Source organism: Microcaecilia unicolor, chromosome 9 (genome assembly GCF_901765095.1).
Source record: "Microcaecilia unicolor chromosome 9, aMicUni1.1, whole genome shotgun sequence".
In the NCBI taxonomy this organism is placed as follows: domain Eukaryota; kingdom Metazoa; phylum Chordata; class Amphibia; order Gymnophiona; family Siphonopidae; genus Microcaecilia; species Microcaecilia unicolor.
This window is the reverse complement of record NC_044039.1, coordinates 362262-387575: the sequence shown is the minus strand read 5'-3', so window position 1 is coordinate 387575 and position 25314 is coordinate 362262. Positions and strand designations below refer to the sequence as shown.

The 25314-nt window shown below is 41.9% G+C and overlaps 1 protein-coding gene across 3 annotated transcripts in view; it reads right to left on the bottom strand.

The window, feature by feature from the left end:
- The window catches only part of RIC8B (RIC8 guanine nucleotide exchange factor B), a 60261-nt gene that overhangs the window by 21692 nt on the left and 13255 nt on the right, over window positions 1-25314 (bottom strand). For all 3 annotated transcript variants that reach the window (XM_030214227.1, XM_030214229.1, XM_030214228.1), the window contains exons 4-7: window positions 23000-23608; window positions 13719-13813; window positions 6152-6302; window positions 457-552 (exon numbers count right to left, since the gene is read on the bottom strand). In XM_030214227.1, coding sequence (XP_030070087.1) covers window positions 457-552; window positions 6152-6302; window positions 13719-13813; window positions 23000-23608 — 951 coding nt within the window. The remainder of the gene's footprint in view (window positions 1-456; window positions 553-6151; window positions 6303-13718; window positions 13814-22999; window positions 23609-25314) is intronic.

The window sequence follows — 25314 nt, the reverse complement described above, 5'->3', positions numbered from 1 at the left end:
AACTTAGCTGGCTCCGCAGTGAAAATCACTGGATAGCCGGTTATATCACGTGATATAACCGGCTATCTTTAAGCCATTATATGGTGATACTCAGTGCTGGATAGCCGGTTAAATGACATTTCACCAGTCAAACCGTTTTAAATATCAGGCGGTTAATGTCCAATACCACAAGACCTGTTATTTCTAAGATATAAGAGGACCTCCCCTATACTCTGCAACAGAGGTCATGCGCATAAATTTACATGTGTGCATATTAATCGATTTCAATTAGCGCCAATAACTGCCTGTTAAAAAAAACAATTATTGGCACTAATTGACTCATTATTCAATTAATTTGCACGTACAATTTTTGTCACGTTTTTTTTTAAATGAGGGGCTAGTGGCAGATAAGTCCACTTCCTTTTCAAACAGACAGAAGCCTATGAATTTAACTCTTTATTCTGCTTTGGAGTTTACCTGAGCTTTGATGAACTTCCTGATGTTCCTATGAGCTCGAGAGCAGTCTGTTAACAGGGTGAGCACTGGAGTGAGACGTTCCCGGTAGCTGCTTCCCTGAAAAGGGATCAAAAAAACTCCACAAAGCCAGTTCAGTGAATCATAGAACAATAAGCTGAGCATTCTCTTCACCTACACATGTGGACAGCAAAGCTGAAAAAGCAGGTGGTATATTTAAAAATTTTTATTGTTTTGGTTTTTTTAATATTTTGTATATGATTTGTTCCCCACCTAGACTTTTAAAGATTTAGAGGGTTATAAATAAAGATTTATTATTATTATTTATACTCTGCAGCTAATGGAATATTAATACAGTAAAGTGCCAAACTATTTGTGTAGGTGGCTTTACTCCCCTGACTTAGAAACACCTAAAATAATGCTCTTTTTTAATGTGGCTAAAAGTCCCTGTTGTGAAACCTCTACCTACTTCTAGGAGGCTAAAGAGGTTAATAACCCCAATAAATTGCTACTTACCCATTTACATACATTTGAAAACTGAATACTTTTCTCTGTTTATCCCTCACTAACATCTCTTTTTTCCAGCCTCTCTCCTCCAGCATATATTTCACCAAAGCTTCCTTAGTCGAAAATCCTTGTATTTTTGGAAAGTTCAATAGCCTCAAACTAGCCACAATCCACTGTCTCTTCAGACGGAGCCTAACGGTTACTGCAGTGAGCTGAGATCCTGGAGAACTGGGTTTGAATCCCACTGCAGCTCCTTGTGATCCTGGGCAAGTCACTTAACCCTCCATTGCCCACTAGGGACAGAGAAAAGTACCTGCATATAAAGTGCACAGCATAAGTCTAGTAGCACTACAGAAGTGATGAGTAGTAGTAATAGTATCACTATTGCACTTAAGATATCCGTAAAGACTTGCAAAGGTCCATCAGCAGCACCAGCTTAGACAGCATCCTCTTTCCTTCACTTAAAAGGAAAATAAAACACTTACTAAGAAGGTTTGACCCCCGGCTGGAATCTTCAATATCCCCATCTACTGTTTTCTGAAAAGTTCCCTTGGATCATTGGTACATAAATACAAAAAATTAAGCAACCCTGATGTTAAAGTGCCCACCTGATCCATCTTGTGATGTAAAACGGTACAGTCCCTCGCCGAGCTGGAACTAACATCCTGCACCACATCACAAGCTTTCTCCAAAGTTCCCCAACTTCACTGCATGGTTTTCCACATTTCCTTCCAACCTAGCCAAATGATTTCCTGCCCTAGACACAGAACTTTCCACATGTCTGAACCTGTTACTTGCAGTCATGTTTGACTTAGTAATGGCCTATTGATTGCAAAGTTATTTCACCAGGTCTCTCTAAAATACCCCTCTGTGAAAATTCTGAAGTACCCACACTCCGATTCTCCCCCGAGGGTAGTATCTGAGGCAGCTGCTTTTCTTCTGATAACACTGTCTGCTACAGCATTTGCGTGCTGCTGTTCCAAGAAATTCAATCCACCACTCATTGCTTCCTCAATCAATCCAGATTTAGAAAGATGAACAATCCACTCAGCTCCAGATGTACTAGGAAGCCCCAAATCTAGCCCCAACTGCATCAAACACCATCGATAGGCTTTTCCCCTCCTCCCCCGGCGACGTCGGTGGCAGCACCAGCAGCGTGGAGTCCTGCTCTGCAGGCGGGGATGCCCAAGCCTTGCCCGCTGATGTGGTCCACCGCACGAGTCCTGAGCGCCATGCAACCTGAGCACGTGCGGGAGTGCCGGCATCAGTGGCTCAAGAATGACGCCACTTCCTCAGATGTCTGCCAGGATTTTTTCGGTGGTGGCACCTCATCTTTGGAATTTTATTACCCTATTATGTTAGGGCTATTACTGATTTTCGTGTTTTTTAGAAGAAAGTAAGACTTTTGTTTTATCAGGCTTTAGATGTATAATTTTTGATTACTTGCATTATGGTAATCCCTAATGTTAGTGTTTTGAAGGAAAGTATTGATTTGATTTTAGTTATATTTGGTTTTTGTATTGTCTCTTTGGTATATTTTGATGTTTATTGTATTCCTCTTAGAACTTTGTGATTGGGCAGGATATTTAGATAATTCTATATATCCAATAATTAACGACATGCTATTGACATAAAGGTGTTTAGATTCCATTCTTCTTAATTTTATCACTTCCAATCTGCACGCTCCTATCTGGAATAATTCTATGATTAAAGCTGAGAAGAAAATGGTCTGCTGGCTGATTTGGGTACGCTCTGGTATCTATGTCAAAGATAAGTACATAAGTACATAAGTAGTGCCATACTGGGAAAGACCAAAGGTCCATCTAGCCCAGCATCCTGTCACCGACAGTGGCCAATCCAGGTCAAGGGCACCTGGCACGCTCCCCAAACGTAAAAACATTCCAGACAAGTTATACCTAAAAATGCGGAATTTTTCCAAGTCCATTTAATAGCGGTCTATGGACTTGTCCTTTAGGAATCTATCTAACCCCTTTTTAAACTCCGTCAAGCTAACCGCCCGTACCACGTTCTCCGGCAATGAATTCCAGAGTCTAATTACACGTTGGGTGAAGAAAAATTTTCTACGATTCGTTTTAAATTTACCACACTGTAGCTTCAACTCATGCCCTCTAGTCCTAGTATTTTTGGATAGCGTGAACAGTCGCTTCACATCCACCCGATCCATTCCACTCATTATTTTATACACTTCTATCATATCTCCCCTCAGCCGTCTCTTCTCCAAGCTGAAAAGCCCTAGCCTTCTCAGCCTCTCTTCATAGGAAAGTCGTCCCATCCCCACTATCATTTTCGTCGCCCTTCGCTGTACCTTTTCCAATTCTACTATATCTTTTTTGAGATACGGAGACCAGTACTGAACACAATACTCCAGGTGCGGTCGCACCATGGAGCGATACAACGGCATTATAACATCCGCACACCTGGACTCCATACCCTTCCTAATAACACCCAACATTCTATTCGCTTTCCTAGCCGCAGCAGCACACTGAGCAGAAGGTTTCAGCGTATCATCGACGACGACACCCAGATCCCTTTCTTGATCCGTAACTCCTAACGCGGAACCTTGCAAGACGTAGCTATAATTCGGGTTCCTCTTACCCACATGCATCACTTTGCACTTGTCAATGAAAATAGCACAGTCCGTTCCTTTACTTCATTACATACTGTTTTTACATCACGACCATCACAATTCTTTTCCTACTTTCAGTTATGATCCGTTTTACTCTACAGTGTTAATTTCAAGGATTTTAGTTCTTTTCCCCTTGATACTTTTCATCCTCTAATCGAATCACTTATTTTAGGAAAACCTGAATCTAGGTCCAACAAATTATTTTATAATAAAAATCCTTCTGACATTAGAGCTTTACAGAAGTTATGGTCAATTGACACTGGATTATCTCTCTCTGACAATCAATGGAGTGTCTTTTGGTCAAAAACTAACAGGGCGTTGGTATCGGACTCTCTGTTTCCTTTTTCTTTTTAATGCATAAATAAAGCTAGTTCTTACCAGAGAAAGATATGCTTGTCAAAAGAGAGTTGAAAGTCAGTGCAGTTACCTAAAACAGATACAGAGTCATGAGACAAGATCGAGACATCTCAGACTGAAGGCAGAAGAGCAGGGGTGGTTAGCCTGCCAGAGATCTACATCTCTCTTTTTTTTAAAAAATTTTTTATTTGTACCCTGCGCTTTCCCACTCATGGCAGGCTTAGGTACTTTATTTGTACCTGGGGCAATGGAGGTTTAAGTGACTTGCCCAGAGTCACAAGGAGCTGCCTGTGCCTGCAGTGGGAATCGAACCCAGTTCCCCAGGACCAAAGTCCACCACTCTAACCACTAGGCCACTCCTCCACTTAATTTAGCTGGACTGAGCCATCGCTTCCAGACATTACATTTAGGAAAAGATATCAGGAGTGAGAGGACTTATGTATAACAGTAGTCTGTATCGTCTGCATATTAGTAACTGATGATACCTGACTCTGAATCAGAGTAACCAAGGGACTGATAAAGAGATTGAAGAGTATTGGGGAGAGGATAGATCCCTGGGGGCCTCCACAGTCCAAAGGGTACTCATTACAAAAAGAAGAATCCGGCATTACCGTAAAGAATGTGGAGTTCAGAGAGGAACTGAAGCAGTTAAGTACGGTTCAACTAATCTTTATCTCGGAGAGATGCAGTTGATGACTGACAACAATGAATGTTGCAGAAAGGTGGTTGAGACTAGAAGAGCTGCCTTGTTGAATCTAGTGTAGAGAAGATCTCATTCAACACAGCACAGATTCAGTACAGAACCCAGTTGTATAGGGTTAAGAACAGTCTTCAAGAAAATCACAGTTTGGCCAAAACAACTTTCTTGGCTACCTTCAATGGAAGAGTCAAAACAGGATGGTAATTGGTGGAAGAGAGGTGATAAATACTAGGCCATTTTAGATGTAGTCAAATGATTGCTCATCTCCACAATGTAGATTAAACATACATTAAAACCCATCTATTTTTCCTAACAGAGTTAGAGTCTTAACCAGTACAGTCCATACACCATTTGCCCCCTAAATTCCCAACTCCAGGTACAGCCATATAAGTGCTAAAACTGTGAAAAAAGTCACTTCTTCAACTCCTTGCAGAATGTCATATAGTTCAACTCAGGTTTCAAATCTGAAGGCAACATATTGCAAAACTGAGGGGCTTTACCTACTCAAATAGTAATTCACAAGTAGAAAACAATCTGATCTCATGAGTGCATGGAATTCTCAGCCATAGGCCTTAACCAGGACTTCGAGACTGGGTCGGCACTTCTTATTGCTGAACAAATGAAGACAAAAAAGGCAGGCGTGAACCCTCTCAAATCTCCAAAAATAGAAATCAAGATTTTAAAATTCACCCACAACCTGTAAGAGAATTATTGAAATGATTCCAACAAAAGAATGGTTCCAAGTTATAGAAATGGCCCTGTTCCTGGACAGTGCACAGTCTAAGCTTATACCTGAGGCAAAGGAGGGTTAAGTGACTTGTCCCGGATTACAAGCAGCAGCAGTGTTGTCAGTTCAGTAACCACTGTGTTACACCTCTTCTGCCTTGCCATTACTGCTTCTAAACCCTGCAGGTCACTACCACAGCCTTCACAAGAAAAACGTGAAGGATGAAGTTGGAAGACGGCCCCTAACATTCCAGGACAGGGCCTGGTACAAGGCAGGGGTGCACCACTATATCTGGAGGGACTGAATGGGCACCTCCTGTCCCAGAGCTAGACCTGTATCTTTTTCAGATAAAAAGACAGGAATGTACACATATAGCTTTCAAAGGTTCAGTGTAAAACATATGCCATTGAAGTCTTCAGAGATGAACAAGAGACAAAAGGGGGGAGGAGTGTTTACTTTAGAAGAGGGCTTCTGAACCCAGTCCTTGGAACACACCACACCACCCTGGTTTTCAAGATATCCATAATGAATATGCATGAGACAAATGTGCATGCACAGCCTCCACTATGCAAATCTGTCTCATGCATATTCATCATTGGTATCCTGATAACCTGACTGGCTAGGCTGAGAACATCTGCTTCAGAATGAAGGTGTCAACCTTAAGATGAAAAGCTAGTAAGACCAAGAGCTGAGAGCAGGGTGGAGATCATACAGATTTCCAAAAATTATGCTCATTTTTCTTTCTGACATGCCAACTCACCTCATCTATCCTCTTTTCCATGAAATCCAGCAAAGCCTGAATGGCTTCCATATTTATTCCATTGTACACCATGGATCCTTCCTGGGCTTCAGGGCTGATCAACACATCCAGACAGGAAACAGGAACATTGCTTAAAAGGTTGACCGTATTACTGAGAAACAGAAATTTAAAATAAAAGATTTTTCTTAAAATGAAATCACAATCCTAGAATACTAACAATAATGGTGGTAATTTTTTAGCAGGTAGTGTTATAAATTTGTAACAGCATGTGACTTTATAAAACAGGAGGCTGAAATAATCTCCAACTGCACATAATTGCTCATGCACAATCCTAAACGTGCTTTGAGGTGGATGTAAATCTCTGCTTGTACTCCGTGTGGGTACACATGCAATTTATAAAGTATCCACGTGCTTTGCAGCTCCTGGGAATGCCTACAGTCCATGTGAACGTACGTGTGGTCTCGTGAGCACACATACCTGATCGTGTATATGCACCCCCGTATAATTTTACAACAGCCATTTTTCCAGTGTGTAAAACATGCTTTACAAGTGGGGAAAAGCTTTTAAAATGATCCCCAATGTGTATTTGCACCCTTTTTTATTGTTAGCAATAATCCTATATAATAAAACTCACCCTCAACGTTCTGAGGACACTGACGTCACTGTCAGGTCTTCCGGGCACTTCCTTCCGGTTCGAAGCCTTCGTGGTGGTGAAGCCACCGAAAACACTGTGTTGGGGCCCCGCCCTCGCGTCAAACGTGATGACGTCGAGGGCGGAGCAATGTCAGCTGATTGAAGGTGGCGTGCTGAGGTCCGCAATAATGGCGGACGAACGCCGACGGGGTGAGTGGGGGGAGGTCCGGAAGGAAACCGTGCTAGCCCCCGTTTCATTGCCGCAAGAAACGGGCATGTTTTACTAGTGTAATGATAAAGACCTCCTGGATTTTTTTTTTAAAGCAATTCTCAACTCCTTTCTTTCAATACATTTTGCAGTGATTCTTTAATTGTTTTATCAGTATTGAGTTATTTAATTGGTTTTCTGTTAATAATAATTTTGAGGTATTGATTTTTTACTGGTTCTAAGCCGAAGTATTTATTTTTCATGAAGAATATACAAGTCAGAAGGATAATATTGGTTAAAATCACTGTTAGAACACATAAACGGCCAATGGAATGCATATACACACACCAATGAAATGGATACGCATCACGGGAACGCACACATGTGAGTTGGAACACATACATAGTCAGTGGAATGAATATACGCGTCACTGAAATGGATACGCGTCATTGGAATGCATAGATGCGAGTTGGAACACACATTTCAAAGTGTTATTTTTTAGGGTTTTAAAGGATCATTTTAACATTTTCTTGATGTGATTTTGCTGGCAGATTTGCTCTTTTACTAATTCATACATGTTAAAACTGTTTTCTAATTTTTGTTTTTTACATAAAAGCTGGTTTTCAAGCCTTTTTGACTTCGTCTCTAGAACATGTATGGTTTTAATTACTCATTTTATATTGTTGTCATTATTTGTAGCCATTGTAGATTAGTTTTTCCAGCATTTTAATGACCATAATTTGAAAAGCCTTATTAAAAGTAGTTTGTCTTGAGTTTTTAAATGTAGTGTTTATCATGTGACCTCGCTCTGATACATACAGTATAAGTCTGTTTACAACTTAAGGTTATTTGATCACCACAACATTGTACGCTGTTTGAAGAGACAGAGTGTGACTGGGTGCTTTATACTATTTTTTTTCTGGACCACAGGACCTTGTTTATGAAAATGCTTATTCAATTACTTATTAGAGTTGTCCTTCTGATTTCGTAACCTTTGAGTTGCTTTTGGTGGTATCACCACTCAAAGAGTATGTGTTGTTTGCCACCTACATTTGCTTAAGTCATCTTCTTATTATTTGATATTCCATATGTTCCATTCAGTGTATTGTTTTTTTGAGTGAAATTCGTATTTATTACATGTTCCATAATTGTAACAACATTCTATCAGTTGGAGTGAGTAACTGTGAATATCAAGTATAATGAGCTGGATGAGGGGAAGCAGAATGTTTATTAATGCTCAGAGAACGGAATGTATTTGTTTTGAAAGGCTCGATTGGTCTGAGGTTGGATTCTGTACAATGACTGATAACTGGAATATATATAGCTGTGATGTGATTATTTGATTACTACATTAGTTCTATCTTGGACAGACTCTTGCATTATAGTCTATACAGGATCTCCACAAAAATACTAAAGACCACTTCAACTAGGTCCATATACAGTGGCTCAGATTTCAGGTGGTCTACTTGCAAGGTATCATATTGCCCTAATGCTCAGATCTTTACACTAGCTGCCCATAGTATTTCATGTGCAATTTAAGATAGTCATGCTTACCTTCACAGTATTACAAAAATGTGCACCAAAGTATTCAGCTACAAGCATAGAGAATCATGTTCCACCATGGATTCTTAGATCGGCATGAAAGGGGTTTTTGATACTTCCAAGAGTGAAAGAGGTCAGGCTGAAACTGACACGATCAAAGGCATTCTGAATTGTGGCATCAACCCTCTGGACACCCTGCCAGATGAGGTTAGGAGATGCAGAGAGACTGGTTAAGAGTAGGAAGGCATTTCCAGGGGTTGAGGTTTTTGGGTTATAGGGGACAGCAGCGTGGGAATTCTTTGCTGGGCTAGATAGCTGTAGAATACTTTGTGATTTTATAATTTGGAAGACTTTGTATATCATTTCAAGTTGTCCAAATAGACGCAGTTAAATAAACAAGTGATAATAAAATAATGAACTGATTCATCATTTACTTCTGCACAAAGTGTAAGAAAGCCATTTATATACATCCTACAAATGTATTAATTCTGAGACTGCTCTCTCCTTACACCCTTCCTCAAACTCCATTCAATAGACAAATACCTTTATCTGTGCCTTTACCTTCTGCTGTCAACTGCCAACTCTGCACTTTCCATCTTGCTGTGTCATAATGTCTAGAACATGTTTCCCAAATCAGTGTGTCATGCTCCCTCACAGGCCATATTCAAACCTAGACTAAACACTCCCTGTTAGCCTTGTTGATTTCAACCAGTTTTCTTTAACAAATACATTTCCTGTAGCTTTTTGTTTGTCTTCTGTTTTTGTCTAGCCTAGATGGTAAGTTCCATGGAGCAGAGAGTGTAGAATAGTCCTACACAAATGACTGGTCGTACCCTGACGAGATAAATAAGGAAAACAGGCTCTATGAAGGAGGGAAAGGCTGGGAAGATACAGCAGAGGGTGAGGGAGAGAAAACCAGAGGGTCACAGAAGAAGAGCAGCCCAAAAAGAAGGGTCAAAAGGGTAGAGGGGAGAGCATGAGGTTCAAAGGAAGTGGAATAAGAGAAACTAGTGAAAAGGAGAAAAGGATAACTTCACCTAGATTATATGAAATTAAAAAAAAAAAGAAAGAAAAAAGCTTCTGTTTTGCGATTATTCCTTCAGGTAATATGAAAAAAAAAATGCCAAAGAAAGATCCTTTAGTTCTGCTCTTGAAGATACGAATACTGAATTCATACTCCACAACAGTGCAGTGTACGTGTCTTCAGCAGACCGCACGATTTAGCAGGAGAAGAAAGCTGTTTTACCTCAAGTGCTATTTACATGGGTTGGTAGGTAAGCAGAAAGGCTCGTTACAGCCAGTTTTCTCTAGAGAGGATGGCAGAAAATCTCCACAGTGTGAACCTGTAGTTATTTCATTTCACCAGCACAAAGAAATCCTTACCCTACCTCATTATACACTGCAGTGCTGTTACTATGGGGTGATGCAGCTCATAGAGAATTTTTACATTTTTAGTATTTGCATCAAAAGAAAATTCAACCTACACTACCCTTTCACCTCGCATCAGAGACAGATTGGAGGAGCAGCCTAGTGGTTAACATTGTGCCTGAGAACCAGGGTGGTCAGGTTTCAGGTCTGCTTCTTCCACCAATGTTTCCTGTGACCTGGGGCAAATCACTGTGCTATCTATTGCCCAAATACCACCAGTCTGTCAGTCCTCTGGGGCAGGGTCCTACCAATGGTGGCCAAGTTGTAACCTGTCCTAAACATGGGTTTGGAAAGCAAGTAAGAAAAACAACGTTTACCGAACCTTGCTCCGCATGGTGCATTATGTGAAAATTACTATCATGTGTAATAGAAGTTAGTAAGGAAGAGAGCACCCAAAATAGTGAGAAATAACTGTGCCAAGTTCAGATCTAGTAATGTTTGATGAGACCATCCTTTTGTTACATGTACTCTTTCTACAAAGCTAACTTCTCAAAAGACCTACAAAATTAATTTTCTGGGTGACTGTGCCTGAGTTATTCTTTTCAGAGCGAGCAGCCTGACTTTCTGATCTCTGTCATTCTCTGACAGGTTTATTTATGGTAAAGAAGTGTATGAAAATCTCCAGCTACTGGGAAGTGAGTGGCAGAGTGCAGACGCACACAATGGTACTTGCATTCCTACTGCAGGGGGTAGGCAGATCCTCCCCCCATCTCCCTTCCCAAAGATCATTAATCACTAGGATCTGACATGCTCCCCCCTCAGCTCCCAAGCTCCCTTTCATCCTCACATTCTAATGCACCCCCACGCCACCAACAGCAAAACCTTCAGCTACCACACATGGCCTTCCCAGCTCTACAAACAATAGACGTTTACATTATTCTTACCTTCATAACTATGACAGGAAATAAAAGAAGCAGGTGAAAGCTTGGCTCTTCAACCAGGCCTTTACTGGAAGAGTTAACTAACTGGTTAGTCTCACTCACACACACAAGGAGTACTCAGGCTGCATATACCGCAGCAGGACGTTTATCCACTCCTACTCTAGCTGAGATAACATTCCTTATGTGCAACTTTCTTTAAATCAATCACCTTACTTTCTAACTCTTCCTACTTTCTTACCTATCTATATGTTACATCTTTGCTTTATCCTTCGCTATCACCTATAATGTTCTATTACATATTGTGTTGACATTGTAAATAGTAAACCATGCCATACTTTGTATTGTTTTTGAATATTTTTACTGCTCTAATTGTCTATTGCTCATGTTTTAATTTATTCTTACTGTACACCGCCTTGAGTGAATTCCTTCAAAAAGGCAGTAAATAAATCCTAAATCCTAAAAAGAGGATTAAAAGAGAGAAGGAGAGAAAGTAAGGATTCAGCCAGAAACTTATGACCTGGATTGGCCTCTGCTAGAAACAGAATATTGGGCTTGATGGGCCTTTGATCTGACCTAAAATGATAAGAAGGAAAGTGAGACTAGAATGACAGTGAGAAGGACCCGAGAGGAGAAATCTGTAGTGGGGGCAACAGAAAGAAAAGCAGATACATCAATGGGAGTTCATATCTCAGGGAGTGATGGGGATCAAAGAGAGTCAGTGTGTGTGGGAGTGTTGGGGGCAGTCAGTGTGTGATGGAATGATGGGGACCAATGATGTTCAGTGTGCGACGGCCTGATGAGGACTTTATAAAGTTGGACTATGGAAATCTAAAACTGTAGTACATCTTTATGGCAAGGTGATGTGATATGGGTATGTTCTGGGAGGGACTAGGAAGGGACTATAAGGAAGTGTAGGCAAGGTTTAAATTAGTGGGTATCTCTTATAGAATTACCCTCCACTTGCACAGGATTGCAGTTATTGTGTGTTAATTTTGGCAATGGCCACACAGTAACTGTAAAACCTTACCATATTTTAGTACACAGGCCCCTAAGTGTGCGGCTAAAAACGCTGGCATAGTTTTAACCATATGAATTTAGGCTTGCTATATCTGTGATCACACATAAACAGACAAGTGATCTGGAGAGTGGCTGAATATCACTTACCAACACTCCTGAGATATGCTCTGGAACCAACCAAACGAAGCAAATCATTTCTGCATCAAAACTGTTTGTCTGGCATCTGAAACTAAAGAACTGGAGCATGCCACTTGGCGATGTGAGTGCACGGCGCATGCTCCGAATGGGCGTAACCCTCTTTCAAAGCTCGCTCTGGAAACTGTGTTCCACGCATGCTGCTGCAGGTGAGGTCACCTATCAACTGACTGTTGTCTTCAGAGATGTTGGTTTATTGTACTTATGCAATTTTCCTCAAACAGGAGCCCATTTTGTAAACAAGAAGAGAATCTTTTTCAGAGCACTGCTCGACAGGCCACTGTCTTTAGTTCTCCAGCTCTAATGTAGTCTTGCTTTCGGGGTACTTACAATGAATATGTAGGAGATATATTTAGCGACATGGAAACCGTATATGCAAATTTGTTGCACCCTTATTTGCTGAGGGCATCCTGAAAAAAATGTGACTGGCTACACGGCCAGTAACAAAGCCAAAAAAGCACAAGGAGCCTTCAAGAATAGAGGGTGTCAAATCAGTGCCTTATTATACAGATCTGACACGGTCTGTTTTTCAGTGAAACCACCTGCATCAGAGATCTAGACAAAAGAACATTCATAATATAAAAATCCACAAACATACATTGATGTAATAAAAGAAACCACATAAAAACAATAATGTATGTGAGCCAATGGTATAAAACGTACAAATGTAATGCTAAATTACAAACAAAATGTTACATAAACTCAATTTTATGAGCTTATGAATAAATAATGAACAGCAGATGTAAACTGGGTAACAAAAATCAATTAAAGGAATAATAAAATCACTGTATAAAAAAATCAGATAAACTGGATTAAAAAAGGGAACAAATGGAAGCTGCATATTGCACATACCTTGTGCAGAAACTATCATCAAGTGTATCAGTCAGTCTGTGGAAAGACACAATCTTACTATAAAAACAAAGGAGTCTGACGGAAAAAAAACACAGAAATGAAGAACAAATAAAACAGAGAGAGAGAGATAAGCATCAATTCTGTGAAATATGTCAATACTATTAAAAATACCAGTGGGCAAAAAAAAAAACATATGAAAAGATGAATAAACGGGGCAATATTAAAAAAACGTGATGTGTAGATATGAAACAAGAGCCTGATGTAAAAACAGATCAAAGGAATGGCAATGGGTGCCACCATGGCACCTGAAATTGTAATACTTTATGTGGCACACTTTGCAACAAAATTTTAAAATATGCGTCCTTTTAATGAGGAAGTAGGTTTCTGGCACACTTTGCGGGTTTTTACATCAGACTCTTGTTACCCATTTTCTTTTATTACATTTACATTATAAATGTTCTTTTGCCTAGACCCCTGATACAGGCAGTTTCGCTGAAACACAGACTGTGTTGGGTTTGTATAATAAAGCAGTGATTTGACACCCCCTATTCTTGAAGGTTCCTTGTGCTTTTTTGGCTTTGTTGCTCTGTTTGGATCCCCTCTCTTCCATTTCTTCTATAGGGCCAGTAAGATAGGGTTTGATGCCTAGTCTAGTCTCACAAGATCTTTTTGCAAATGTTTACAATCCTCTTATGTTTTAACAACTTCAGCAAATCACAAACTGTGTGGCACAAAGGGTATAGCAGGCACATTCTAGCAAACCAACTGCTGAGAAACAAGTCTATAAAACTTTCTGTGCAGTGACACCAACCTGTGTAGGTCCTCTGTTTTGTTCTCTGTTGGAGCTGTTGTTAGTAAGCAGTGGCGTAAGATGGCAGTCAAGGAACGGAACTGCTGCGCATCACTCTGTGACAAAAAAGTGCAACAAGGGACACATTCATTCTCTGCACTAGAAAAAGCTCAGGCACATTAGCAACAAACCAAAAATAAAACCAAAGTGTTTCATAAGGAATTGGGGTTCTAGTGGTAAAAATATTAAACTATAAGCCTGAACTGCTAATATCTAAGAATTCTAGTTTAAGCAACTACTGCTGATAAATGACTTTGAGGCATATTTTCAAAGCACTTTCTATGGAACTTTGGAAGGCTAAGTGCTTTGAAAATATGCCTCTATATCATTCTAGCCATAACCTACCCAGATGAAATTGTATTATATAAAGGGCACTACCGCATTATTGCATGTAAAAAGTAGTGGAGGGGTGTTTTCGATATGATGTGTAAAACTCCAGTAATGAACATACCCATTTTTGAACCTGAAAATCATCTTTTTTTTTTTTTTCTCGAAATTGGCTACTTGCTAGACTTTGTGCTCAGTACATCTATCTTTTTGGACCATTTTCGGAAAAAAAAAAAAAGTCCAAGTGAAAAATGCAAAAAATCAAGCCATTGGGATGTAGGAGATGCCAGTATGCTTAGTAGACTGGCCTTACAGACATCCCAGCAGAGCTGTGGGGCATTGCAGTAGACCACATAAAAGGTACCAGGTACACATCTCACTGTTATCCCTTTATATTGTATGGTGAAACCTCCAAAACCCACCAAACTCTTACTGTACCCAATTGTACACCACTACAAGAGCCCTTATACCTGCAGATGTCACCTATAGTTTATACAGATTTGTTATACTGCCATTAACTAACTGGCAGATCATAGCGATGCACAGTTCTAAAAGCAAAGCAAAGCAAAGACAGGAAAAAAACTCCATTGTTTATAGGAAAGGTTCAAAATCATACAACCAGGGCAGAAGAGGCAGGTGTAGAGGCAAGAATGGAGGGGAGAGAGGAAAACAGGAACTTAAAGGAAGTTGCAGGACCAATGGGGAAAGACGGAAAAGTCCTCATGTAGTATCAAATGTTTGACAAAACAGCCAGGTTTTTAAGGCAACTTTGAACTTTTTTTAAGACAATTCAGCACGGAGGGGAAGTGGCATAGAGTTCAAAAGAGAAGGGGCTGCAAAAAGAAAGCTCAGTGCCGAGTGAACTCAAGTTGGGCAAAACAGGGGCTGGGGAGACATAAACAGTTATCATTGATAAAGCGAATAAGGCATGTTGGAGAGTACGGAATAGTGAGGCTAGATAGATAAAGGGGATATCCCAAATGAAATGCTTTAAAGGTGAAAAGTAAAATGTTATCTGCTTATCGACTGGGAGCCAGTGTGATCTGATGAAGAAAGGAGAAATGTGGTCATATTTTTGAGTGTAGTATAGTAGTTTAATAGCGGTGTTTTGAAGTGTCTACAGTCTCCTAAAATCTGAGTGGGAACAGCCAAGATAGGCAAAATTCCCATAGTCAATTCTGGTGACGAGAGAGTCAAAGAATGAAAAGTATCATGATCAAAAAACCTTTGGACTGAGCAGAGCTGATGGAGAATGAAAAAAACCTGTTTTAAATAACCCTGAGATCTGGTGGGAGAAAGAAAGTTGTAAGTCTAACGTAATACCTAGGTAGAGGAAAGATTCAACCGGAGGGATATTTTGCCCAAAAAGAGTCAGGGGTAACGAAGGGGGGTGGGGGGGGGGGGGGTAAGATCTCCAGTAAACCAGCAAGCTAGTGTTTTATTTTTGTTTAAATCTAATCTATGTGAAGTAAGCCAGTCGGAGATAAGAGAAAGGCAACGCTGTAGTGGTTGGATGGACGGTGAAGTTGGGTTGGTGGGGTAGATCAAGAAATACTGTCAGCGTAAAAGTGAAATGAAATTCCAGTGGATTGAATAAGCGTCACCAATGGGCTCAAGAACAGGTTGAAAAGAAGGGGGGAAAGAATAGACCTTTGCAGGACCCCACAGCCAAGTGAATGCAAAAAGGAAGAGAAAGTAAACCAGGCAAGACCATGTAAAATGCGTTTATTACCATGTAAAACGAGTTTATCTTGTTGGTCAGACTGGATGGACAGTTCAGGTCTTTATCTTCCGTCATTTACTATGTTACTATGTTACCTGACACACAGAAGGACAATAGACAGGAAAGCAGGAGACAGTGATTCACTAGATCAAAAGCTGCTGACAGGTTAAGTGAAGAAGTGAGAACCACATGAGGTTTATCGCGGTGAGAATAAATTTCACTGAGTAATGCAGCCGTAACTGTTTCTGTACTGTAGAGGGACCTGGAACCTGATTGCCTAGGATGAAGCGTCAGTGTCTTATCCATATATGTCAAGACCTGTACATAAGCAGATAAGTATTACCATACTAGGAAAGACTGAAGGTCCATTAACTTTTTCAAGGAGTTTAGTAAGAAAACATAGATTAGAGACTGGGCGATAATGCGCTGGTACTTGAGGATCTAACGACGTATTTTTGAATACTGGACGGACTACTGCTGTTTTCCAAGAGCAGGGACCACACCAGACGAAAGGCTACGACTGATGAGAAGGATTTTGGGAAGGAGTTCTAATTTTGAAGTTTGGAACCATTGGGAGGGGACAGGATTAAGAGGGCAAAAACAGTACGTTCATGGATTGAAAGACCGTGGAGAGAGAAAATAGTGTCTGGGACTGGAAAGACGATAGAGATGAGAAGATAACAGCACCTCAGAAGTACAACTAAGCGGGGACTGAGGAGTTGAAGGAACTTGGGAGGGCAAAGGGGGAGCATCCAGCTGGGTAAGGGAGAGAAGGGGTAGGAAGGGATTGAAGGAAGTGGCAAGTCTTTCCTGAGTGTTCAAGGAGGGAGCTGTCTTAAAATGTGTTTCGAAAATAGCGATTTGGAGAAAAAATGTCCAAACACCGCTTTGTGCTACTTTTTGGACATTTTTCTGTTTCAAAATTGAGACCTTTAATTTGTGTTGTTTACAGCAAGCCCAAGTTTATGCAGTGGGAACCTACTTACTATTGACACAAGGTTAATGGCATTAGCATGTGTTAACAGGGTACTGCTCTTCAGTTAATATCGCCATAGGATTGTTCTCCCTTCGCTATACTAGATCTTCTAGTTCATACCTGCTTACGTGAATGGTTTAAAGTGCTCAATTACAGACTTATGTGACAGTAAAGCCATCCAGCCTTTATCCATCACCACCATTTCTGTGAACAAACGTTTCTTCCGGGCACTGTTCAGTGTTTCATCATTAACACAATCTAGGACAACACTCTTCTTAGAAATTAGTCACTTGATACGTATATTTCATCCACATCAAGAAGTTGGTTTTATTAAGGAGAGGAGGTTCAGGGACTCATTTCCAGCTGGAAAGATATATAGGTTCTGCATAGGAATCTGAAGCAGTCTATCAATAGAATCTTTATACAAGGAAAACAAAGGCCATCACTTAGTGAAAAAAAAAAATAATAATACACTGCATACTAGAAACAAATAGACATAAAATGAAATAGAAAATAAACAAACAAAAAAAAAAACAGAGTAGATGCAGCAGAAACCCAAAAAAAGGAGAAACAGAGATGTATCTGCCACTGAGTGAATGAATACAAAACCTGAAGAAAATTCAAACTCAATATACATTTAGCAAATAAGTCATACAACAGTAGCAGCAATGCTATGATACAAACAGCAAGAACTGCTTATTAGTCCTGGGGGAATTCAGCGCAAACTGAAATGTCTGCATAAAACATTTTGAGATATTGCGAATTTTAAAAATTCTGCATTGTTTGTAATTTCTTGTGCAGAATTTCCCCCGTCATAAGGCCTGACCATTCTCCATTTCTTTCTCATCCTGACTTAGCTTGAACTAGAGAGCTGCACGGCTTCCGTCCCCGCGGGATTCCCGCGGGGACGGAGGCAGTTCCTGCGGGGTTCCCGCGGGGATGGAAGCAGTTCTGCGGGGTTCCCGCGGGGACGGAGGCAGTTCCTGCGGGGTTCCCGCGGGGATGGAACCAGTTCTGTGGGCTTCCCGTGGAAGTGTAAGCTGCACCTGCACCAGCCTCTCATCTACCGAATACCAATTTATTTGAGTGCTGTCTCCTCCTCCTCCTCCTCCTCTTCTTCCTTGCTTTAACAGCATAAATGTGGAAAGTCTTCCATTAAGGAGGTGGTAGAGTCACAAATGATGACGGAATTCAAAAAGGCGTGGGATGAACACAGAGGATCTCTAATTAGAAAATGGAAGTTATATAAAAGCTAACCTTAAATGGCTGCATGTGTGTGGATATGTCAAGTGACACTTAGATGGCGACTCTGGCTGTGATGAACTAGAGCTGATATCTGGCAGACTTGTATGGTCTGTGTCTCATACATGGCAATCTGGTGTAGGATGGGCTGGAAAGGGCTTAGACAGCAACTTCAGTGGCTGGAACATGAGGACAGTGCTGGACAGACTTTTACGGTCTGTGTCCCACAAATGAGAACATGAATAGGCTGGAGTGGGCTTCGATGGCAACTCCAGCAGTTGGAACATAAGGATGGAGCCAGATAGACTCCTGTGGTCTTTGTTCCAGAAACAAGAAAGAAAGACCATAATCAAGTATATAATATCACACTCGTTGATTTAATGATGAATTGATCATGAGTGTGACTATTGGGCAGAGTGGATGGACCGTTCAGGTCTATTTGCTGTCACTTACTATGTTACTATTAATCCTCTTTGCTCCCAGGCTGGTGCACAGACCTCAGCTCTGACACAGGCACAAGAATCAGATGTCACCTGACCTACTGGCGCGTGTATGTGGCGGCCTCTCAGCACACACTGCCAGTGAATCAGAGACAAATCTTACATGTGCGCACCAGAGTGTTCCAAGTTCCAACTTCCATTCCTTCCTTGCCTACAGTGCTGTGGCTCAAATCCAGAAAGAGACTGAGGGAGCTGACTGGAACTTTCTTTTATGTACTATTAAATTCTTACGGAGATGGGTGGGGATGGGTTAAATTCTTACGGGGACGGGTGGGGACGGCTTGGGATGGTTTAAATTTTTGCGGGGATGGGTGGGGATGGGTAAGATTCCAGTGGGGATGGGTGGGGACGGGTAAGATTCCAGCAGGGACGGGCGGGGATGGGTTGGATTTCTGTCCCCGTGCAACTCTCTAGCTTGAACCCCTTCCCTTTCCCCAGCTTCCTAGTTCTTTCTCTCCTCTTAGCCCCCAAATGCCTACCTTTCTCTATTCCTTCTCTCCTTGCAACCCACCTTACCGTGTCTTTCTCCCGGATCATGAGGCATAAGAAGCAAGCAGATGCCCATCAGATCATTTCCTCTCCTTCTACGAGTCTAGACCCGCTGCTTATTTGAACCAAGCAGACTCCATACAGCCAAGCAGTTGAGCTCAGGCCAGCAGAGGAGGAGGAACTGGTCTGATGCAGCTGCTTGTTTCATCCTTGTGCCACATAATCGGGGAGGGCAGCACTACAAATATTACACCGGACGCTAAAACAACAAAACATCTCTATTCAAGTAAAACAGAATCACACCGAAGAAACAAATACATTTCCTTTTGTACTGAACACAATAAACAAACACCTGTGATGCACATTTCCCAAAGCTAACACATTCCAGTTAATAAATTCAAAATAAAACATATTTTTCTACCTTTATTTTATTTATTTATTCATACTTGTATCCCACAATTATCCAAAAACGAGTTTTGGTTCAATGTGGCTTACATTTAACAGTTGTTAGAGATTGCACTGTGTGTCTGGGCCTTATTTTTCCATCACATTGGTCCCAGTTTCTTTTTTCTGCTTTCCTGTCTTCTGCTAAATCTGTTTCCAGCGGCCGCGGTTCATTTGTTATTTCCTCTCTCTCCTCCTTCCCTCACTACACCTGTCTCTGACACATCAATCTTTCTCTTTTAAGCTCTCTCCTCTGATTTTTTCTTTTCTACCTCTGTCCACTCAAACTTCACCTTCTTGCTCTATTCCTTTTCACTTTATATCTACTTACCAACTTTCTACCTCCTTCTCTGCTCCCCTAGCCCTCACATTTCCCATCCTCCTATTCCCTTTTATCTTTCATCTGCTCTCCATTACCACATTCTACCCTCTGTACTCACTATCCTCTTCTCACTCATCTCCTTGACATCCCTTCCATGGCCTCTCCCACATGGACCCACCATTGCTAGCATCTCCTTATCCGTCACCCCACCCTTGTAACAGTTCCAGTCCCTGACATCTCTCTTTCCCTCCCTTCTACCCCATCTGGCATTTTTGTCTCCCCCTTCTGCCCCCAAGTCCATCTCCCCTCTGCCTTCCCCATCCATCTCCTATGAGTCCATCTCCCTCTCCACCCTTCTCCAGAGTCCATATTCCCTTATCCCCATTTGCCCCTTCCATTCTGTACCAAGTCCATTTCTCTCTCTCCCACTTCAGCCCCCTTTGCTCTCTCCCATCTTTCTCTCCCTCTCCATCTATACCTACTCCTCATCCTCTCTTTCCCTCTTCCACCGCTCTGCCCTCCCCCAAATTCATCTCTCCCTCTCCTGCCCCACCCTCCCCATCCATCTCTCTCTCCCACTCCTCCCATGATTACAGGGGCGTATCTGAGGTTCAGCGGTGGGGGGGCAGGGGCTAGAGTGAGGGGGCACATTATAGCCACCCCCGGCCGACGACAGCGACCCCCCCGCCGTCGCTGTCACCTACCCCCGCCGAGGTCCGCTTTCTCCTGCCTGCTGGTGCCTTTTATTTCAGCTGGCGGGGGACCCAACCCCGCCTGCCCAGCCGAGGTCTTGTTTAAGTTTTCTTCCTTGTGCTGTGCTGTTAAAAGCTGCATCCCTTCCCTTCCAGTTTCGGACGGAGGCTGACGTCGCAGCACGTTGTTTGTACGTGCAGGACGTCAACGTGCTGCGATGTCAGACTCCATCCGAAACTGGAAGGGAAGGGATGCAGCTTTTAACAGCACAGCACGAGGAAGAAAACTTAAACAAGACCTCGGCTAGGCTGGCGGGGATTGGCTCCCCCGCTAGCTGAAGTAAAAGGCAGGCAGGCAGGAGAAAGCGGACCTCGGCGGGGGCAGGTGACGGCGGGGGAGGGTTGACGGCAGTAGGGGGGTCCAGGGTGAAATCTGCGGGGGCCCAGGCCCCTGTGGCCCCACGCAGATACGCCCCTGCCCATGAATGACCTCTCTCCCTCTCATTTCCCCATCCTCAAGTCTTTCATCTTCTCTCCCCCTACCCCATTCTCTCCCTCTCTCCCTTCCACCACTCCCCCCAAGTCTGACATTTCTCCCTCCCTCCCTTCTTTCGAGTACCCAGAGCGAAGGAGGTTAGATAAAACAGGAGATGGAGTGACGTCAAAGTTGAAGCTAATTAAGTTAATCTTTGTTTCCCCTTCCCTGCGTAGCCATCATTGCCGTACACTCATAACAAAGCAAGCAAACCTATGAGCTGCTGCATCCAGGTTGTTGTTCTCTATCATCAGTAACATTTTTATTTAATCTCACTTACATTTTCAAACATGCCGGCTTGTGCAGCATACGGATGTATACAGAGGAAGTATAATAATGGAATAACTTTTCACAGGTAGAGTAGTAATTTGTTATAAATCATAATCAGTGTGTCATTTGGAGGGGCTGGCTATAGGGACACCCTAGCACTGTTATATTCGTGCAGAGATTTTATTTTCTCCTGGTAAAGGGCCAATTTTTATTTATTTACTTATTTATATCCCACATTAAACATGAATTAGGTTGAAACCTGGTAGCATTTAAAATATTTTTTCCAGTGTCTACATCAAAAGAAAAAGATGGCATGTGGGAACTTGCTCCTTTTGTTTTGTGGATTACAATGGTATATTATAAAAATGCACTTGCCTTTTTTATTAGTACTGTTTCACAGAGAGGAATAATGAGGGAAGGGCTTCCTTCATGCAGAAGTTCTGCCCAGCGTCAGTCTAAATGAGCCAACATTGTCCAGTTCAGCACACTATTAGCTGCCAAGTTCAAAGTTAATTATGTTTAATGGAAAGGAAATCTGTTGGCTCAGGCTGCTTGCCATGTGAATATTCCATCACTGTTTTAATATTGTTACCATGCATTACGTATTATGGGCATTTGCTTAAACTTTGTTTTAATTTGTTCATCCAGACCATACATGCACATGGCTTTGCTTTTTAAACCAAAAGGTGAATCCAAAAGGTGGTTGAACAATTAGGTATAAACTGTGTTGTTTCTGACTTTACTTGTTTTGGAGTGCTTTGGGTACTGCTGATCTGTAGACCTGCTGTCTGGAATTTTGGAAGATGGAAATGAGAAAATAAAAATTAAATTTTGGATGTACTTTGTAGAAGTTGTTGCTCACCTTTGAAATGTATGTATGAATGCCTTTCTGGTATGTGTATGTGATAATGTTTGAATAAATGTCTATATTTATGGCTATGATTTCTAAACACGTGGCATCATTAAAAGGACAGACTTTTCAATGCCCAGATGGGTATTTATGCTAATCTCAACATTGTTAAATGTTTCAGACATATCCATCTATTTGCTCCATGATATAACTGAATTTTATTATTCTGTCTCACTGAATTTTCAAATGTAAGCCACATTGAACCAGAGTTTGTTTGGGATAATGTGTGACATAAAAGTTTTAAAAAATCATTTATCCTCCACCTTTTAAGACACTGCCTATCCAGCTGGATGGTGATGGCACAAGGAATGCAAGTTTGGTCCAGTGAAGGCTAATTCAAAATAACCTGTTCCTTAGCTGGGCTCTAGTATTATCATATTGAAAATTGACCATATCATTCTTTTGTGGTTATGCTCCACTAATAAGTTAAATGATTAAATAACCTTTGGATGTATGACTAGGAACAAAAACTGAGTATGTTGTGTGTGATGCGAGTGTGTGTGTGAGAGAAAGCGAGAGAGAGAGAGAGAGAGAGAGAGAGAGAGAGAAAGTGTAGTAGCACTTATGAATTTATCTTCTTGGGCAGACTGGATGGACCGTGCAGGTCTTTTTCTGCCGTCATCTACTATGTTACTATGTTATTAGTATGCGAGAGTGCATGTATGTGTGTGAGTGAGTGTGAGAGTGTTTGGGTATGTAACATAAGGCGGAGGGGGAAGCAAAGCAGTAAGGAAAGAGGTTGGTTTTTTCAGGGACCACTGCGGAGAACTGTAGGAGAAATATTGATTGGGTAGAGTAAACAAACCTCTTACCTCACTGTGTACATTCCAGCTGTCCAGGGTGACATTAAAGAGGGCTTTCAGTGCTTCAATCGCACAATCAATATCCTTCAGTGAGTGGGGAGAAGCCAGATTATCCTCAGCTGCTTCATATTTACCCAGCCATCTTATACTGAGTGTGTCCTCCAACACGTGGGTCAGCAGGGGCAGCGCCTGCAGCTCGTTCCGCAGCTGAGTTCGAATGTCTGTGTGCAGCAGTGACAGCAAGAAAAGAAGTCGCAGAGTAAAACTTCTAATGGTGTGGGTATTGGGATCATCCTGACACAACTGCAGCAGTTTACAAAGTGCAGCAGCAACATTCAGCTCCAGGCTGAGTTTCTGAGCCACAGGGCTGTTAAACACAATATTGCACAGGCATTTCAGAGCTTCCACAATAACTGGGAAATGTAGTTCCTCCCCCAGGCCTTCCTGCCCAGGATCCAGCCGGGCCAGTCTCAGCAAAACCTGCAGGTTCTCCTTGCAGGCAACAGGAATTAACACTTTCTTGTCTCTTGAGAGAATGCGAAGAGCTTCCAGGCATTTCAGCTGACATGAGGATTTAGTGCCTGTCTTAAGAATGTTTAATAATCCCTCACAAAGTTCCTGCAAGCAGAAGAGAAACAATGATAAACAGATAACTGAGAGGGAGATACAATACAGAGATTTATGTCTGGATTGCAACAGGTAGCTGCAAATCCGTTGTTTACTCCTTCAAAAAGTACAAACACTAGAGGACATGGCCATGAAGTTCCTAAGCAGCACATTTAAAACAAATTGCAGAGAGAGGTCACGAGATGACCAGCTATGCAGCAGGCATCAGTGAAGTGAGCTCCTGCGCCCTTTGGCTTGTGCCCCCTCTCTGGGAATTTTATTCGCTCTATTTTTGGCATTATCAAGTGGTGGGGACTACTCTGGATCTTAACCTACAAATCTGTGCTTCGAAATTGAGCTCCTATGACCTTCCAGGCTTCCCCTGCTGTGACTGAAACCGTGGCAGGCAGACAAAATCCAAAAATGGCGGAGGATGACTCAGCAGGCCCCTCCTCGGTCAGCTCGGTCAGAGGTGACCTTGGAAATCAATCTTTATTGGAGAGCTCCTTTGACCAAAAACTTTAAAAAAAAATAGTGGACAAACTGGAGCCAGTAGACTCATGGCTGGAATCTCTTCAGAGGGATTTACAAGGCTACCAGCAACACCTCTCAGATGCTGAAAACATGATGAAAGTCCAGGAAACGTCAGCGAGTGTTACAGGCTGCGCTGGCTAAGCTGGAGGGGAAAGCAGATGACCTTGAAAACAGGTCACACAGAAGCAACCTCCACCTGGTGGGACTTCCTGAATCTATTCGGGAGGTGGACTTGTAAACCTTTCTGGAGAAATGGACACCCCAGGCCCTGAAATTGACACCTACACTGGGCCCTTTACTTATTGAGTGGGCACACCACTTAGGGCAGCTGAAGCCTCATGATTCGCAACTGAGGATGATCAGATTTTAGGTTCTCAACTTTGCCCACAGGCAGGACATTTTAAGAGCTATTCATGTGGAGGGATCTTTGCACTATGAAAACAGTAAAATACTATGTTTTCTGCAAAGAGAAAGGCGTTCTCCACAGTGTTTTCGCTGCTCCATGCGAAACACATACCTTTCATGACACAATATCCAGCTACGTAACCCAGGAGGGTAGACATCAACATTTTACAACAGTAACGGAGGACCTGGCATATGAAAACCAATTGCTAGATCCACCACAGGAGATATGATGGTCTGGCTGGGAGTTGGCCATTGGAAGTCCAATATCGTTTCTTCTATGATTGGAGTCTTAAATGAGCAGAGAAATACAATGAGATTTATGACATAAGGGCAATTTTTTGTCAATTGTTCAGTTCAGCCACTTGGTCCTACAATATTGTGCCATTGGGATGGGCTTAATCATGGTGATATGCCCTAAATTTTAAATGTCTTTTGGCTTGATAGTGATTTGCTAATGATGGCCTTTGTCAAGGATCATCTGAAGGAGTTTATTGCTCATTGGGCCATGTATTTGGGAAGCAGCTGGAGTACTTTGGTAGACTCCGCCCAACAGGGCTATGGCATTGGTTGTTGCTGTTTACTCTGTATGTTCCTACTTGCAGATGGACTATCAGCCTGTTACAGATACTGTCTTTAACTCACCTGGAGGAGAGACGAATATACCCAGTTTATTTTTCCATGGCGACTGTAGGTTAAGTTCCAGAGTAGTATTAATTACTCAGGTGGAAAAATGAGCTTTTACATTAAAGAGCCTTTAAATCCTCTAATTAATATACATA